We start from the raw sequence: 20822 nt of genomic DNA, 5'->3' as shown, positions 1-20822 counted from the left end.
TTTGTGACCCATCGTCTCAAAACGGTATTATGTCGGAACGAACCACATGCTTAAAAGCCGAATAAAATGTTAAACTGGTCAAAAATATAAATTGTTGGCATTAGCACTCTAAAATATGGTATCCATTCTCCTCAATAAAACATACAAACTCAACACAAGTCTGATATTTCTGGCTATAAATTCAGTTTTTAACATCTTAACCAACCCGACTTAATGCCGTTTTGAGGCGAAGTGTCACATTTAGAGGAACATTAGCAATAATCAAACAACCATTCAGACACCCCTTAAATCATATATTTAACTGACAAACCACCAGATGGTCAAGGTCCTAGCAGTGAATCAAATAAAGACAGAAGCATTCTTAATGATAAAATAAAATAAAAATAAAATTCCCTTTATTCATCCCCAAGGGGAAATGTGTCTTTAGGGTCTATTCCAAGGGAAGACTGGATGGAATAACCCAGGCGTCAGCCTCAGTGCAGCGCCGCAAAGTGAGCTGGGGTGAGGTGACTTGCTCAAGGCCACACAGCGCAGCGGCGGGTGTCTGAACACGGTACCTTTCGGGTACGAATCAAAGACCTTACCGCTGAGCCACGCTGCCCCAATGAAAAAGCAGGAGATCTTAGATGTGCCCATTATCTCTTCAAATCTTTGGGATTCTCCAAGTACTACGGGAAAGGGTGAATTACTGTTCCTAGCTTTTGAGCTTTTAAAAAGCTACTAATCAATAATATAGTCTATGTAAAAGAAAATATTACGCACTTTCAAATTAAATTAAATTAAATTGAGCTTTTATATAGCGCAATATCCACTAAATGTGCTCAAAGCGCTTCACAAGAGGCCCTGGTCAACAGCAACATATAAATGTAGGACGGGACATGACGCCTGTTAGGCGATATTACAGTTTTTTCGACAAAGACAATGCTCTTAACGACCAGGTACTCATTTTACACCTGAGTACGGTGAGAGAATGTGAGAAAAGAACCTTTTTCAAGGACTCAACTATGCGCCGAGATCGAGGCTCGAACCAAGGACCTTCCGATCCGAAAGCGAGTGTGATACCACTAGACAACATAGCCTCACCGGCGAAGTGGGAAAAATGACAAATTTCGCAGTAAGATAATCACTGGATATAAAACCTGGTTTCATTATGTGAATCCGAGTCGACAATTGATGGAATGGCGACATGCCTCTTTCCCAAAGACCAAAAGCTTCAAAATCGAGAAACCAGCTGGAAAACTGGGAAACTTGGAAACAGTTTTTATGACATTAGAGGTGTTGGTTTTCGACCAAAGTGAGCCACTGTCATCTCTGAATTGTACATAAAGTCTCTGAAGCAACTGAAAGCAAGAATTCGCATAATGGAAACGGTTAAAGAGATGGAACAAGTATTGTTTCTTCTTGAAAATGCCCGTCCACGTACAAGTACCAGGAAAACGGAGTTAATCGCATCTTTTGGATGGCCAATGATGTCTCGCCCTGTTTATTCCCCAGACTTGACACCCACGGACTTTCATCTTTTTTTTGGTCCACTGAAGAAAGCAATGAAGAGACATTGCTTTGAAGATGATGAAGAAGCCAAGAGAGAGTGAAAAATTGGCTCAGGTTCAATCACCTCAGTTTATGCCCTTACAAACAGGTGGAATGTGGCTATGGAGAGAAGGGGAGACTATGTTGAGAAGTGGCATTCAACTCGGTTAATGCCAAGTTTTAAGTAGAGGTATAATGCACGGTTTCTGGGACATGTGTGGAGAAGAGACGGAATAGAAAATTTGGTAACATCTGGGATGATCGAAGGAAAGAGACCTAGAGGAAGACAAAGAATGACTTGTTTAAATAACCTAAGAATGGCCAAATGTGATTTTAAAAGCAACACAGATTTCATGCGGACCGCAGTTTCTGGCGGACGTGACGTCAGACTATTGGGTCCGATTGCTTGTTACAAATATGACGATACCAAAACGCAGTGTATGTGTAACGATAGTCGCTAAATTAGGACAAAAGTACTCAATTTAAATTAAGCCTCCCCCCCAAAAAAAAAACAAAACAAAAAAACAAAACAAAATAGTAATCTTAATGACTAACGCTCAGTAGATAATTTGTTTTGAAATGTGTATGTAAACAAAAATAAAGGATCAAATACGTGGGACAAAAATTAAACAGAGTTTGTCTTCATAGCCTCTCTATTCATAGTGGTCGTTGTGGTTCCGTTTCATGCGGCTATGTGGTCTAGTGGCATGACACTAGCTTTTGGATAGGAAGATCCTTGGCTCGAACCTCGCTCGGCGCATAGTCGAGTCCTTGGAAAAGGCTCTTTATTTAAAATGAGTACTTGGCCATTAACAGCGCTGTTTCAGTCCGAAAAAAATGTAATATCGCCCAATTGGCGTCATGTCACGTCCTAAATGTTAAGTGATGCCGTTAGGCAAGGACCCCTTCTAAAGCGCTTTGATCGCGTTAAGTGGATACCGCTCCATATAAAAGCTTGTTTGTCTTATCTTTGTCCTGGATGAGCAAGTGTATGTGCAGACGCCCCAGTAATTTACTCTCGCTCAGTGGTCGACGGGACACTTTAGAACGAATGGTCACAGCATCCAACAACTGACAGCCATTGGCTAGGGATCAAGGTTCTCCTACAATGAGGACATAACGTATATTTATAGGGAAGCAATCTTTATATGATAAAAAAGGAGCTTTTATGTAGCACAATATCCACTAAACGTGCTCAAAGCGCTTTACATGGGGCCCTGGCTAACAGCAACACTAACCATCTAGGACGAGACATGACATGACGCCTGTCAGGCGACTTTACAATTGTTTCGGACAGAAACAACGCTGTTGACGGCAAGGTACTAATTTTACACCTGAGTACGGTGAGAGAATGTGAGTAAAGAGTCCTTTCCAAGGATTCAACTATTCGCCGAGCGAGTCTCGAACCCAGGACCTTCCGATCCGAAAGCGGGTATCATAACACAAGACCGCATAGCCGCACCTTATAATAGAGTTGTCGATTCTGCAGGCATAATTGAGGAGTTGTTTTTTTTTTTCCATGCGGGACGGTTAGAATCTAGATGTTTGCACTTCAACGATTGGAGATGGAATGACTAGGATATCTAATTGGCTTCAACAGTCATGACGTCACTTCCCTCGTAATGACGCACAGTAACTTAGAAACTGGTTCTAAACTATCGGAACAATGGCGGACGCCGTTATGAAATATTTATCCGACGCGCATAAAAATGTATTCGGAGGAGAAAAAAACATTATAAATATGATCATGTTTTGACTTTTATACATTCTGATCAGCATGAAGTACCAATTTTCTTTGTTTAGATCTACGCTTCTCACCGTTGCTGGGCGACGTGACATCAGACTATTGAATTCAATTAGGTCTTGCTTTTACAAATCATTAGTCTCCAACAGTGTTTACCAATCAGCTTTAACAGATAGAGGGAAATCGGACGGAAGATAGAGAGAATAGAAGAGAAGAGAATAGATAGAGAGGAGTGTGTTTGTGTGTGTGTGTGAGAGAGAGAGAGAGAGAGAGAGAGAGAGAGGGAGAGAGAGACAGAGAGAGGAAGGGAGAGAGAGAATGATAAATCAAACGATTCGTTGAAGGGAGAAAGAGGAGGATGATAGACCATTTGGTGATGCAATCACGGAGAGTGAATAATGTTCACCCGCTCTTAAGACTAAAAGTGAGTTGTGTTCACTGTGACAACATGGAATGGGTCAAGATTATGACAGAGCATTCTGCCAGATCTAAGGAAACCCGCTACCCAATCAATTCTGTATGGACAAGGAAAGGAGTGGGGGGGGGGGCAGAAACAAACTCGAAATAAGTCTCTTTGCTTCTATAGATGCTGTGCACTTGACGAAGACTCTCACAACATTGCCCTCTGGAAATATTACGGACCAACCTACAAACAATGTGTAACCTTGAACGTTTACGCATAATGGATGTTGTGCAATAGAAATGCTCAAGTATAATATACAAATCATTTTAGCACTAAATTGACTTATAGTTGTCTGGTCCACTCCTACATTACACGTCATTGAGGAGAGAGTAACACCGTCGATGGTCGGGTAGCTTGTTCTCTTAGACCTGGCGGACTAGCGTCTTATACAAAGGGTAGCCAGCAATTGCTATCCTATCATACGTTTCATGCTATAGAAACCAGGATAAACTCCCTCCAAATAATCTCGTTAAAAATCTTACGATAAGATAAATTGATAACCATATAGAACAATCTACCAGTGGTAAATTCAACACCTGCCAATAATGTTAATACCAGTCTTGATGACCTCTTCAAACGCCACAAAGCAAGCACGTAAGATTAGAATAAATGATGTTTCATTTAGATCAAGGAGTAAAAATTGTTAACACTCATGTCTGTGCGTCAAGTATTTGAATTGTTAACACTCATGTGTATTTTCAGAGGTATTTAAGATACACTTTTATTTTATTTTCTCTTTCTTTTCTTAATTTATTTTTACACTATACTATAGCTCTAGAGAGAGGATCATAAGAGCCATCGTTTCTGTTAATCATGACCACATTATATACGAAGAGTGGCTCTATTATAATATCGTATCATCGGTAAATAACGTTGAAAAGAACATAAGGTAAAGCTGCCACAGTGTATTTGATTATTTAATACATATTCATAATGAGTCTGATTTTAAAAAACCACAATATCCCCAATGACAACAAAACATAGGGTTGTGAAGGCCTATGTATGGTCAGTATTATTATATGGCTGTGAAAGCTGGACAATTACAGAAGACATTAGAAAGAAACTGGGGCAGCAGAAATGTGGTTTCTTAGAAGGATGTTAAGAATCTCATGGACAGAGAAGAAGTATTAAAGAAAGCTGAAACTAAAAGGTTATCAATTCGTACAATAAGAAAAAGACAAACGCAATTTTTAGGGCACCTAAATCGACTTGCTCTCACAGGAAAGATAGAAGGTAAAAAAAAAAGGTAGACCAAGAAAAACATATTTGAATAGTTTGAATAGCTGGGTGACAAAGAAAGAGAAGAGTAATATTAGTTTTATGAGGTTATCTGATCAGAGAGATGAATGGCGTACCATGATTACCGATGTCTGGCACAGACTTGATACTTGAAGAAGGAGAATTCATATTCAAGAATTTAGTCTCAATGGACAGAATGAGAGATTGCGTGGAAGCAAAATTACGCTGCCATTGAATGTGGAGAACCAGGTGAGATTGCCTAGTGGATGCGTTATTACACTTTAACTCTGGGACCACTGCCTGGTTTCCATACTCTTACCAGAAAAGAATGGTCAACATGCAACAGAATAAGATCAAGGCATGGTAGAACAGCCTCAGACTTGCATCGATGGGGTTATGCATCATCTCCAAAATGCCCAGCATGCGATGACCCTTGCCAAGAAATGGACCACATCATTTTGAAGTGCCCCGCAACAGCACCTCCAGGCGGCTACCAAATGGTTCATGAGGCGGACAGTGCTTTCGCGGATTGGGTGAAGCGAAACAACGTGGAGTTGTAGCCATACGAAACTACTACTGCTCTGGGAGGGCAGATTCGATCATTTCGTCAAAATACGCTTCAACAGTTGTGACGTCACTTCCCTCGTAATGACGCATGGTAATTTAGTAAATGGCTCTAAACAATTGGAACAATGGCGGACTCCCTTATGAAATATTTATCTGACTGGCATAAAAACTATCCAGAGTGAAAAAAACCCATTATAAATCTGATCATGTTTAGAGTTCTACACATTCTGATCACAAGATATATGAAAAGTTCTAGCCAGCATGAAGAATAAAAAGTACCGATTTTCTTTGTTTAAAACCATGATGGCCGCAGTTGCTGGGCGACGTGACATCAGACTATTGAATCCAAACAATGTCTCTTTTTCCGGTGACAGAAGTCCAAGTATTGCTGTGTCACCTGCAATTTTTCTCATGACACAATCTTTGGTGTGTATTATTAAGTTTGTTTATGTACGCTATGCAGAGTATCAGCAGCGAGCTCGCACAGTCTTGGGAACAACTCTTCCTCAGATAGTCAATTTGCATAGGTTAGTTTTGTACTTGGTGAGGTCGAATTCTTTTTCTCTATGACAAAACAAAAAAAATGATCAAAGGGAAGCCAACATCAAGTGGTAACAACCCCCCACTACTTACCTCAACTCACTAGGCGGTGCAAAAAACAAATAATGACGTCAAACTACCAGTCCTTTTGGTTTTCAGTGTCAGGCTATAACATAACGATGGCTACGGCTTAACCCTTCCTTACCAACCAGAGGAAAATCGTCCAATTCGTTACGATCTTACCAGCACTTTTATCATTCAGATTTCTTTTGTAAATCTCACAATTTAAAGAAAATGTTTTATTATAGCTATAAAAACGTGACACTGTGTTGTAGAGTTCATTTTGCTGATCATTATGCATGGAATGAATTTATTGCTTTTCTGTTTGAGTTAGAAAAAAAACTATCTATTTTTGTGTTTGGTGATTGTGAAATTTTGGGGTAAATTTTGAAAATGGTTGGTAAGGAAAGGGTTAAATCAATATGGTAGAATAAATATTTAAAAACCCGTTTAAATGATAGCCTTTTTCAAATACTTGTCAAATTGGCATCCCAACTGTTTGCTCAAGTAATGTACATATTTCAAATGATTATATTAACTGGTCCTGGCAGTTAAAACACAACTTACATTCCCGATGTGTATGAGGCCCACCTGAACAGTAAGTAAGTACGAAACGATGTGACTACTTTATTATTTTATGCTTAACTTAAATAGTGAACCTCATTCTCTATTTTGAATATTGCGCGCTCAGTGGCGTGGCATGCTTACAGTATAAGGTGGTGCCAGAAACAGACTAAAAACATGCTATATTTGTAAATACAAAAGAAAGAAAAACATAAGCAGAAAAGACGTACTCAGATAAGTAAGAGGCGGTTTATACCATTTCTTTGTTTTATTATTTTTCAAATGCTGTAATCCATTTTTTTAAAAAGATGGAATTGGTGCCAGGCACCAAATCAACCAATTATAGCCACTCCCCTGTGCGCGCTTCTAACTTTCTTTTAAATTGCAAAATGTTGAGAAATAGCTTGTGTTTATGCCAAAGAGGAATACATAAATTTAATGTAGACTGGTCAAAAGTAGAAGTTCATTAAATAATGATACAGTGTTTCCACAAATATGTAAATGCGTTCAGCAATAATGATCATGTTAACAACAACAACAACAACAACAACAACAACAACAACAACAACAACAACAACAACAAATAAATACTGGTCATGTCCAGGATCCTTTTCTAACACGCCGCATTTCGATAATCATCTTCTCAGGCTTGATTGTGAAATTCCAATTCCCTAGACACCGTCCTATTTAATGGCTTATTGAAAGATACAAGTAAATTTCTTTATGCACCTTTACGAGAGTGGAACCAATAAAGAATCGTATCGTTTACTAGCTTATAGGTTTTAAAAACCTTTAAATTCTCTGTAAAACGTTCATGTCGCTGTAGCCACACATATGTGACCCCCCGTCTCAAAGCGGTATTATGTCGGGATAGACTCGGTTAGGGAAATTGAATTCATTGCCACAAACATCAAACTTGGGTTTAATTTCTCTACCTCATACTGGAGTATAAATACTACTGTTTGCTTTACAAAAACTTCTAAAGTCCAATTTCTCATCATTCTGTCTCTAACTTCACTTTCTGGGGTCTGAATCATCCCGACATAATACCGTTTTGAGAACGAGGGTCACATATACAATACATGAGGCCTGTTAGGCGATATTTCAATTCTAGTATCGTCAGAGACAACGCTGTTAACAAGGCAGGGAGAATGTGAGTGAAGAATCTCTTACAAGGATATATCTGTGCGCCGCTCAGAACAGAACTCAATCTTTGGCCCTACCGGTCCGTAAGCGAGTGTCATACAACTGGTATACCGTATATAAATATTCAAGCTAACCGAGAGGTTTTAAGAAAAGCCATATTATACACATTTGAGCCGGGCATTTCAATTTACATATTATTACGATGTTCATTTGTTTTGTACAATTGATTTAGAATGTCTAAGATGTTTACAAGTTGTCAGGAAATACCTTTTAAAAAACGACGTGCACATATTTGCAAGTCTGGTAACGTGAACGCATTTATGGACTTGTTTTAACGTTGTTATTTATTTAATGATGTTTTTTTGCTGGGTTTGAAGTATTTAAATTAATAGATTGGAATATCAGACCTGCAAATATGTACACATCAATATGAACTATACATTGGGCTCATAACAATTTGGAATATCAGACCTGCAAATAATGTACACGTTGATATGAACTATGCAGAGTAATTTATAACTAAGGTCATCAATGAACTATTAAACTAACTGTAAGAAAATATCACTGGCTATTCAGAAATAGTAGATAATACAACTCTCGGCCAATCAAGGTTTTTAAGCTATTCAGAGAATAGGCATTCTTTGTTTCGAGTGCTATGTCATTCCACAAGTAAATAGTATGAAACAATAAAAATGTATTTCTGTGAATGATCTCCTATAACAGCCGGATTCAAGATGTCACACAAACACCACCTCCTTTTGACGGCCATTCTGGTGATGGTAGTATTGAATCCTACACAGGGTGATGACTATAAACCATGCAGATGTCACCCCCCTGTTGGGTCTGCCGTTGTTGTTCTCCAGTTGCCACCAAAACAAGGAAATGGTAGAATCACTACGGTGGTAAGATTTTATCAGTTGATGATATCGTCATCATCATTATCATCATCATCATCATCATCATCATCATCATCATCATCATCATCATCATCATCATCATCATCATCATCAGCAGCACCCTCATCATCATCATCATCATCATCATCATCATCATCATCATTATCATCATCAGCATCATCAATATCATCATCACCATCATCATCATCATCATCATCATCATCATCATCATCATCATCATCATCATCATCATCATCATCATCTTCATCATCATCATCATCATGATCGGCATCATCTCAATCGATTTCTGTACTAAAAAAATAGATTAAAGACTAAAACAACAACAACAACAAATCCCAGAAACACTTCATGCATGCATTTCTCATAATCTTATTTCTAAATTCTATTTATTATTCGGGGAACTGATTTATTCCAATAAAATGCAGCTTTGAGACGACGTGTCATATTTAGAATTCTAAAAATTCGTTGCTTCATTGACAAAACATATCCTGCTTTTATTTTTCTTTATTTTCAGACACGTAAACTTTATTACGACTACAATCGAAATGTTGCACTCATTTATGACTATGGATTGAGGGGGTTCATTGGAGGTTGTTTGATGGCGATATGAATGTCGAGTATCGCAGGAAATCCAATGGAAAATGCTTGTAAGAGTTGTAGCTATAATCAAAGGAATAAATATACATATCTTTATGACGATAATGATAATGATAATAATAATAATAATAATAATAATAATAATAATAATAATAATAATAATAATAATAATAATAATAATAATAATAATAATAATAATAATAATAAAATAATAATAATAAAATAATAAAATAATAATAATAATAAAATAATAATAATAATAATAATAATAATAATATAATAATAATTAATAATAATAATAATAAATAATAATAATAATAATAATAATAATAATAATAATAATAATAAAAATAATAAAATAAAATAATAATAAAATAATAATATAATAATAATAATAAATAATAATAATAATAATAATAATAATAATAATAATAATAATAATAATAATAAAATAATAATAATAATAATAATAATAATAATAATAATAATAATAATAATAATAATAATAATAATAATAATAATAATAATAATAATAATAATAATAATAATAATAATAATAATAATAATAATAATAATAATAATAATAATGATAGTAACAACTTACTACATGGCAATTATATAGAGCATCAGTTTTGCTGGCGTTTCATCAGGTTTGCAAGATTTAATTTGTGCTTTTGTTATATAAATGTTTTTACATTGCGTCCACAGCCCTGGGTGACATTTAGCAAGTCTGAGGCTGAGGAAAAAAATAATTCTATAATCAAATGGATCCTGTTTTTTGTTAAAAAGATGAATAAAAAGAAGTTTATATTTGCAGTTCTATTGTCCCATTGATATAAATGCGTCCATGAGAGCAATAATTTGAAACGATTTCAAGCTTCCAAACTCACGAGTTCAACAATATTTTTATTATACTCCTTCAATAACTTCGACCATAATATCTAGTTGTCAGGATGGTTACGGGAGTGAAAAGAAAGTCTTTAGATACTGCATTTACTGTCACTAAATATAATAGTGGCCCCTTCTAATACTTTTGATTTTATGATAAGGAAAATTGGGGTTTTGCCCTTAACCAAACGGATGTTATTAAAAGAAATTATAACTTCAGAAGTACGAGCAATGATAAGCAATAAGTTTGATTTGAATACTTCATTACCGGAACACAAAATATGTTCATGATATCCTTGTATATTGAAGATTTACATTTGCAGTAATCAATTTTTTACTTTGTGTCCTCAGCAAGTACTATGACACAAAATTCCCGTTACATCGATGTGTACCCGACAATAGTGTGTATATCGGCACTGGTAATGACAATGGAGTGATGGTAGACAAATGGAATAGCACTAGAGTAAGCATTGTTATTTTTATTGTAGGTAGATGTGCGATCTTTTTTCAGCAGGCAAAATGATGTAATATTGCAATGCTGCTGCTGCTGCTGCTGCTGATGATGATGATGATGATGATGATGATGATGATGATGATGATGAAGAGAACTTTTAATATCTCATGCTATCAGAATATATAAAAGTCAAATAATGATCAGATTCATAATGTTTTTCTCCTCTGTATACATTTTTATGCTCGTCGGAGAAGTATTTCATAAGGGCGTCCACCATTGTTCCGATAGTTTAGAATCAGTTACTAAGTTACTCTGCAACGATATCATTACGAAGGAAGTGACGTCGCAACTGTTGATGCATATTGCTATAAGTACATGGCACAACTGAGCAAGAGAGTGTGGACCAACATGCAAATCACTTTGAACACCAAAACAATGTCTGCCAGGCATGCTTACTCAGTAGCCTCTATGTCAGTGAATCCAGGACAACATATGCCAGACAGGAAAATCTCCTGGAAAATTCCACATTCGCTGTCTACGACGAATTCTCTGCTTCTGGTGGCAGGACAGACTCACCAACAATGCAGTGCTAGAAAGAACGAACTTTATCCCATGCTCTGCCAGTGACGTTTGCGATGGCTTGGTCACTATACAGGATGGACAATGGGTGTATACAAAGACATCATGCACGGCGGACTATCTTTTGGACGGTGACCAACCGGCCGTCCAGCTCTACGTTTCTATGATGTCTGCAAACGAGACATGAAACTGGCAGGCATCAACTCAAACACGCATGCTAACGACCGCAGCGGCTGGAGATATGCTGTGAGGGAAGGCAGTGAAGAGAGGTGAGGAGAGGAGAAAGATGAAGTTTGAGGATGGGAGAGCAAGGAGGAAAGAGAGGCAGCAGAACCAAACACCAAACACAAAGTCAAACTACGTGTGCAGCAACTGTGGTAGAGACTGCCATGCAAGGATCGATCTGCTGAGTCATAGCCGTTGCTGCTCTCAACAAGACTGATGAGACTAAAGCCATACAGGGCGCAAACCATCGTTTCTTGAGACGGAAGGATGTCTACTACTACTACATTCAGTGGATATTACCATATAACTCTATGCGCTCAGTTTTACAAAATATCAGATTCACACGATAGGGTACAGATCACATTGGCCATATTCTTTTATATGGATGTAATTAATTATATGAAAATGTAACTCTTTTGTTATGCCATTCCCTTTGGGATCGGGAATTCCTAGGTTTGAAGCTCACTAGGCGCATATTGCCCTTGGAAACTGCTCTTTACTCACTATATTCTCTCACCGTACTCGGGTGAAAAAGAAGAATACCTGGCCGTTAGCAGTATTGTCTTTGTCTGAAAAAATGTAATACCGCCTAACAGGCGTCATCTGTCGTTCTATCTGTTTGGTGTTTGTATTGGTTAGGAACCCTTTGTAAAGCGCTTTGAGTAGGTTTAGTGGATAGTGCCCTATATAAATGATCTAGTTACATATAAGTATATATATATATGTATATATATACATATATATATATAATGTATATATATATATATATATATATATATATATATATATATATATAGTATGCGCTTGGCTAAGAAGCTCATAACATTGCCATCCGGAAGTATAACCGACCAACACACAAAACTTTGTGTATCCATGAACGTTTATAGTCGAGTTAATACAGTTCAGTGAGCATTACTCATAAACGCGGATGGCAAACAACAATAACAAAGACCTGAGTGACGTCATCTTCGAACTATCTATACAATATTTTGCTTCCTCCTTTAATAAACAAATAGAAAAATATCTTATTTTGATTCCTCCACAGGGCCCGAACAGCTACAGAATATACATGCTAACCCATAGAGATTGTGGTCTCCATCGAGTGTCCGATCATACTCCTGGGTCATATACATACGATGCTACGTACTCTAACTACACTACAGCCATCGATACACCCAGGGTCTTCAAGAAAAACGTCATCGATTGCGTCATTGGAAATAAACCTAAACCAAATCCTGAAAAGAAGAAAATTATTTTAGAAATGCTGATCAGAATTTTTTCACAGTTAGAAAAGGTCTTGTATAATTTACTCGAGCATAATGGTGATGATGGTAATAGGATTCAGTAGTCTGATGTCACGCCGCCAGGCAACGGCGACCATCTTGGTTCTAAACAAAGAAAATCATTACTTTTTATTCTTCATGCTGGCTAGATATTTTCATTCCCTTTTCATACATGCCTTTTGATCAGAATGTGTAAATGTCAAAACATGATCAAATTTATTTGTTTTTTTTCCTCTGGACGCGTTTTTATGCTAGCCGGAGAAATATTTCATACGGGCGTCCGCCATTGTTCCAATAATTTAGAGCCAGTGTTACTAAGTTACCATGAGTCATTATGAAGGAAGTGACGTTACGACTATTGAATCCTATACCCAGGAGCAAATTGTGCCATTGGTAGGTAATTTAGTTTAATTTTAAATTACTCGATCACAATGAGATAAAGAATGGGTGCATTGATTTTTGTGTGTAATTAAATTGCTAGCGAGGACAGCAAAACATTAAGAAAAGATTCTATTTCATTCAAATTTACCAAATAAAATCGCACAAAATGTGGTGAAGTAGGCAAAATCATTAAATTTCAATTTCGAAACCACCTTGAGTAAAACGTTTAACCCTCTAGTGTTCAAACTATTTTTGGGGGAGTTTGGGAGGGTTAAAAGGAAGAGAGGTGAAAATAAGTAGAAAGTTTCATAGATTATAAACACTACTATCGATATTTTAGGGACTCGTTAGAAATCGATAATAATAATAATAATAATAATAAATAATAATAATAATATAATAATATATAATAATAATAATAATATAATAATATAATAATAATAATAATAATAATAATAATAATAATAATAATAATAATAATAATAATAATAATAATAATATAATAATAATAATAATAATAATAATAATAATAATAATAATAATAATAATAATAATAATAATAATAATAATAATAATAATAATAGTAATAATAAATAACAATAAATAATAATAATAATATAATAATAATAATAATAATAATAATAATAATAATAATAATAATAATAATAATAATAATAATAATAATAATAATAATAATAATAATAATAACAATAATAATAATAATAATAATAATAATAATAATAATAATAATAATAATAATAATAATAATAATAATAATAATAATAATAATAATAATAATAATAATAATAATAATAATAATAATAATAAACCTTGAAATCAACACATGTCAATGGACGCTCTCTTCACATCCACATCCTTATTTACTCAACGTATCATCAAACAAAGTAAACAGTCACATGGGTGAAACTGCATTCACATTAAATACAAAAAAAGATATATGAGATACCTTTTTTAAGTTCTATTTAAATAATTGAAGTGGATTTTGAAAAGTAATTTAAGTTGAAGTTTGGTAATTTGCATATTCCCAATGGGTTTGGAGAGCTTATTATTCATGAATTATAATTATACATCAACACCAGATCCACGCTCTTACAAACACACATGGACATGAAAAACAAACAAAAAATCCATCACACAGAGAAAGAAAAACAGAATGAGAGAGAGAGAGAGAGAGAGAGAGAGAGAGAGAGAGAGAGAGAGAGAGAGAGAGAGAGAGAGAGTGGATTGCATTAAAATGTTAACGAAAGAGTGAAAATGGAGAGGCTTCGTATGGGAACAAAACAGACAATGGATGTTTCGGGTACAAACACTTCGTCAGCACAACAATACACAAATTAACGTCTGCTCTTTAATTTATTACTTTGATATTTTCAAATTAAAAGCAGAGCTACTATTGTAGTTGTTGTTTCGTTCTCATCCTTATGTGTTCAGTGTTAGTTTATTATGGTGCAAAACAATTGTTCACAGCATGATACACGTACTACTGTGAATGATTTAAGTATACAGTTAGTTGTCCTAGCTATTGAGAGTATTCCGATGACGTCACGCATTTACCATCCACGGTTACTTCCCTTGCACTAAGAGCACTGTAACTTTCTATCGCGTAGTTTTTTACACGAGAGAGAGAGAGAGAGAGAGAGAGAAACAGACAGGCAGACAGAGAGAGAGAGAGAGAGAGAGAGAGAGAGAGAGAGAGAGTCAGTAACAAACAGAGAGCGAGGGAGATGGATGGAGAGAGATATATTTAAAAAAATAAATAAATAAATAAGAGAGAGCGAGAGAGAGAGAGAGAGAGAAACAGACAGGCAGACAGAGAGTGAAAGAGAGATAGGGAGAGAGAGAGAGAGAGAGAGAGAGAGAGAGAGAGAGTCAGTAACAAACAGAGAGCGAGGGAGATGGATGGAGAGAGATATATTAAAAAAAAAAGTAAATAAATAAATAAATAAGAGAGAGAGAGAGAGAGAGAGAGAGAGAGAGAGAGAGAGAGAGAGAGAGAGAGAGTCAGTAACAAACAGAGAGCGAGGGAGATGGAGAGATATATATTTTTAAAAATAAATAAATAAGAGAGAGAGAGAGAGAGCGAGAAACAGACAGGCAGACAGAGAGAGAAAGAGAGAGAGAGAGAGAGAGAGAGAGAGAGAGTCAGTAACAAACAGAGAACGAGGGAGATGGATGGAGAGAGATATATTTTTTAAAATAAATAAATAAATAAGAGAGAGAGAGAGAGAGAGAGAGAGAGAGAGAGAGAGAGAGGTTCGTTTTATCGTGTATTCATTGGGAATGGGAGTGAGGGTGGGGTCTTTTAAGACAATAAACAACGTGAGTGAACCCAAAGAAAAAGGGGAGGAGAGTTTAATAACTGACAATTGAGAGAGAGAGAGAGAGAGAGGGAGAGAGAGAGAGGGAGAGAGAGAGAGAGAGAGAGAGAGAAAGAGAGAGATTACTGAAAGTGCATCTCGTGATAAGTAGAGCAACATGAACTAGACAATCTAACGAGGCTAAAGTTTATGGCGAAAGTGTTTGTCCCTCTCTCCTTTTAATATATCTATCTACTATCTATCTATCTACTATCTATCTATATATCTATCTGTTTATCTCTCTACCAATCTATTTATCAATTAATAGGCCTGCCTCTCTTTCTGTTTATCTATCTAGATATATATTTAACTTTTTAAAAAAAAATTTGTTACACGCATTTCCATTGGCAATTCATTAATTGTTGAATGTTCTATTTACTATTCTGCTTTTGTACATAAAATAAAATGTTTATCCTACAACACTCTCTGTAAGTGTAAGCTTTGGCAACGGTTATCCTATTAACGTCTTAGCATGTCCTATAATTTCATGAATAAAGAAAGAGGGGACAAAGGACCCTCATCTCAATCATTAACCAATGCAGCTAGACAAAGAAATAATATACGTGTTGTGTAACAAAATGCATAAACACACACATATATGAAACACGCATGCTGACGTCATGACACATTGCCCGGGCATTTTAATGACCAACATGCGCATGTGATGAGCGTTGACCAATCAGAATCATTTATTTGTAAGGTTGTCAGGGAAAAACCTAGACTTGTTTACAGTTTTTAAAGTTCATTATTGGTTGAACTATGAAATTGTGGAAACAGTCATGCTTTCTCTGAGATAGATAAAGACAAGTCCTTTGCTGTGGTATCTTACATGGTATTGGTGGAGAAAAAGACTAATATTACTAAGTCTTGGAAATGGTGCCTCTCTAAGAGAAATGCAACCTTCGAATTATTGGACTGGGACCCTCAGGGCAGAAGATCAAGGGGAAGTCCACGGGGAACATGGAGAAGAATTAAAGAAGCTGATATACAAAGAAATGGTAAGACCTGGAATGAGATAAAAAAAAAGTTAGCTCAGGATAGAGAAGGATGGGAACTGTTTGTCTAAGGTTGTCAGGGAAAATCTAAGGTCGCAGGTTCAAACCCCACCACCGCCGCGAAAAATTTTTTTATTCTCTATTGTCTTCTGGCACTTTTCTACTCACTTCATATCTTGTTGTTACCAACATAAGTGCCTGCTCCACTCACTTTTCTGAATTAAAAATTCACCCCATACACCGGAGCATACTCAATGTCTCAATCGTTTCTATGTTATATGTTTGTGATGAGAATATTGGCTATTAAGCTTAACTGCTGGTCAAAATTACTTCGCGATGGTGGTGAACGAATCGGCGATCTCAAGAAGTGGGTGAGAGAGGGATCTAGAAATGACTTTGGGTTTGAAACGAATATTTTTGTGTTCGTGGATAGCTCACACGGTAGAGCCACGCTCTCACCTGCCAGGCGGAGTTGTCGTACCAATAAGGTCGCAGGTTCAAAACCCACCACCGCCGCGAAAAATTTTTTTATTCTCTATTGTCTTCTGGCACTTTTCTACTCACTTCATATCTTGTTGTTACCAACATAAGTGCCTGCTCCACTCACTTTTCTGAATTAAAAATTCACCCCATACACCGGAGCATACTCAATGTCTCAATCGTTTCTATGTTATATGTTTGTGATGAGAATATTGGCTATTAAGCTTAACTGCTGGTCAAAATTACTTCGCGATGGTGGTGAACGAATCGGCGATCTCAAGAAGTGGGTGAGAGAGGGATCTAGAAATGACTTTGGGTTTGAAACGAATATTTTTGTGTTCGTGGATAGCTCACACGGTAGAGCCACGCTCTCACCTGCCAGGCGGAGTTGTCGTACCAATAAGGTCGCAGGTTCAAACCCCACCACCGCCGCGAAAAATTTTTTATTCTCTATTGTCTTCTGGCACTTTTCTACTCACTTCATATCTTGTTGTTACCAACATAAGTGCCTGCTCCACTCACTTTTCTGAATTAAAAATTCACCCCATACACCGGAGCATACTCAATGTCTCAATCGTTTCTATGTTATATGTTTGTGATGAGAATATTGGCTATTAAGCTTAACTGCTGGTCAAAATTACTTCGCGATGGTGGTGAACGAATCGGCGATCTCAAGAAGTGGGTGAGAGAGGGATCTAGAAATGACTTTGGGTTTGAAACGAATATTTTGTGTTCGTGAATAGCTCACACGGTAGAGCCACGCTCTCACCTGCCAGGCGGAGTTGTCGTACCAATAAGGTCGCAGGTTCAAACCCCACCACCGCCGCGAAAAATTTTTTTTATTCTCTATTGTCTTCTGGCACTTTTCTACTCACTTCATATCTTGTTGTTACCAACATAAATGCCTGCTCCACTCACTTTTCTGAATTAAAAATTCACCCCATACACCGGAGCATACTCAATGTCTCAATCGTTTATATGTTATATGTTTGTGATGAGAATATTGGCTATTAAGCTTAACTGCTGGTCAAAATTACTTCGCGATGGTGGTGAACGAATCGGCGATCTCAAGAAGTGGGTGAGAGAGGGATCTAGAAATGACTTTGGGTTTGAAACGAATATTTTTGTGTTCGTGGATAGCTCACACGGTAGAGCCACGCTCTCACCTGCCAGGCGGAGTTGTCGTACCAATAAGGTCGCAGGTTCAAACCCACCACCGCCGCGAAAAAAAATTTTATTCTCTATTGTCTTCTGGCACTTTTCTACTCACTTCATATCTTGTTGTTACCAACATAAGTGCCTGCTCCACTCACTTTTCTGAATTAAAAATTCACCCCATACACCGGAGCATACTCAATGTCTCAATCGTTTCTATGTTATATGTTTGTGATGAGAATATTGGCTATTAAGCTTAACTGCTGGTCAAAATTACTTCGCGATGGTGGTGAACGAATCGGCGATCTCAAGAAGTGGGTGAGAGAGGGATCTAGAAATGACTTTGGGTTTGAAACGAATATTTTTGTGTTCGTGGATAGCTCACACGGTAGAGCCACGCTCTCACCTGCCAGGCGGAGTTGTCGTACCAATAAGGTCGCAGGTTCAAACCCCACCACCGCCGCGAAAATTTTTTTTATTCTCTATTGTCTTCTGGCACTTTTCTACTCACTTCATATCTTGTTGTTACCAACATAAGTGCCTGCTCCACTCACTTTTCTGAATTAAAAATTCACCCCATACACCGGAGCATACTCAATGTCTCAATCGTTTCTATGTTATATGTTTGTGATGAGAATATTGGCTATTAAGCTTAACTGCTGGTCAAAATTACTTCGCGATGGTGGTGAACGAATCGGCGATCTCAAGAAGTGGGTGAGAGAGGGATCTAGAAATGACTTTGGGTTTGAAACGAATATTTTTGTGTTCGTGGATAGCTCACACGGTAGAGCCACGCTCTCACCTGCCAGGCGGAGTTGTCGTACCAATAAGGTCGCAGGTTCAAACCCCACCACCGCCGCGAAAAAATTTTTTTATTTTCTATTGTCTTCTGGCACTTTTCTACTCACTTCATATCTTGTTGTTACCAACATAAGTGCCTGCTCCACTCACTTTTCTGAATTAAAAATTCACCCCATACACCGGAGCATACTCAATGTCTCAATCGTTTCTATGTTATATGTTTGTGATGAGAATATTGGCTATTAAGCTTAACTGCTGGTCAAAATTACTTCGCGATGGTGGTGAACGAATCGGCGATCTCAAGAAGTGGGTGAGAGAGGGATCTAGAAATGACTTTGGGTTTGAAACGAATATTTTTGTGTTCGTGGATAGCTCACACGGTAGAGCCACGCTCTCACCTGCCAGGCGGAGTTGTCGTACCAATAAGGTCGCAGGTTCAAACCCACCACCGCCGCGAAAAAAATTTTTATTCTCTATTGTCTTCTGGCACTTTTCTACTCACTTCATATCTTGTTGTTACCAACATAAGTGCCTGCTCCACTCACTTTTCTGAATTAAAAATTCACCCCATACACCGGAGCATACTCAATGTCTCAATCGTTTCTATGTTATATGTTTGTGATGAGAATATTGGCTATTAAGCTTAACTGCTGGTCAAAATTACTTCGCGATGGTGGTGAACGAATCGGCGATCTCAAGAAGTGGGTGAGAGAGGGATCTAGAAATGACTTTGGGTTTGAAACGAATATTTTTGTGTTCGTGGATAGCTCACACGGTAGAGCCACGCTCTCACCTGCCAGGCGGAGTTGTCGTACCAATAAGGTCGCAGGTTCAAACCCCACCACCGCCGCGAAAAAATTTTTTATTCTCTATTGTCTTCTGGCACTTTTCTACTCACTTCATATCTTGTTGTCTCTCTAAGAGAAATGCAACTCTCGTTTTGAAAGTGTCATTGATAGTTGCATTTTTAAACTTAAACTTTATCTAACTTATCGCAAATATTTATGTTTAATTATTATGTTTTCATGTAGAAAAATGATTGTAGTTTCTGAAACAACCAAAAACTGAAATTTGATAATTTTGACCATTTCCATTTTAAAACCGGTTTTCTTCGTTTTCCAAATCCCGACTTAATACAGCTTCGAGGCGTAGGGTCACATATGTCTATTAGATTGACTAATTCATATTCCAGTGGTTTGAATTATTAATGTTCTCGTGTTTAACCCTCTCTTTACCATCATCATCATCATCATCATCATCATCATTGCCTTTTTCACCCTGGGTCAGGGTATAGGCCACAGACAAACAGTTCCCATCCTTCTCTATCCTGAGCTAACTTTTTTTTTTATCTCATTCCAGGTCTTACCATTTCTTTGTATATCAGCTTCTTTAATTCTTCTCCATGTTCCCCGTGGACTTCCCCTTGATCTTCTGCCCTGAGGGTCCCAGTCCAATAATTCGAAGCTGCTTGATTGGCGAAGACGTCATCGGGTCAGCAGAGTCCTTTCTTTGTCTGTTGTCCTTCATAAATTCTGTCATTCCAGAAACTCTTCGGTCGCCCAAGCTAAAAAAAAGGATTTGGTTTGTCCGTCTGCGTTTCTGTAACGGGTTGAGAATAACGGAAAGGGGTGTTAACCCTTTTCCAACCCCCAACCTGGAGGACCAGGTGACTCAAAGATGGAATCACACACCATTAGTCGCCTTTTACGACACGCTGGCTTGGCGTTGGGCTTACCACCTATTGAAAAATCGTCACATTTGTTACGATGCAATTGTCATTTATCTCATCCAGATTTCATTTATTTTTGCTATAGCAATAAAAACTTGACATTTTGT

General features: G+C 37.1%; 1 protein-coding gene across 1 annotated transcript; it reads left to right on the top strand.

Annotated features, from left to right (window-relative positions):
- Positions 1-9347: 9347 nt before the first annotated feature.
- On the top strand, positions 9348-13364 carry LOC144959087 (uncharacterized). The gene is made up of 3 exons (XM_078891467.1): positions 9348-9417; positions 10607-10718; positions 12559-13364. Exons 1-3 carry the CDS (start codon positions 9377-9379, stop codon positions 12859-12861), a joined length of 456 nt encoding a protein of 151 aa, XP_078747593.1. The 5' UTR covers positions 9348-9376; the 3' UTR covers positions 12862-13364.
- The last annotated feature ends 7458 nt before the right edge of the window (positions 13365-20822 follow it).

The sequence above is a fragment of the Berghia stephanieae genome, chromosome 13, assembly GCF_034508935.2.
Source record: "Berghia stephanieae isolate SIO BIC M18660-M18661 chromosome 13, UCSD_Bste_1.3, whole genome shotgun sequence".
In the NCBI taxonomy this organism is placed as follows: Eukaryota; Metazoa; Mollusca; class Gastropoda; order Nudibranchia; family Aeolidiidae; genus Berghia; species Berghia stephanieae.
The sequence above is the reverse complement of the archived record's forward strand: the minus strand, read 5'-3'. Positions and strand labels throughout refer to the sequence as shown.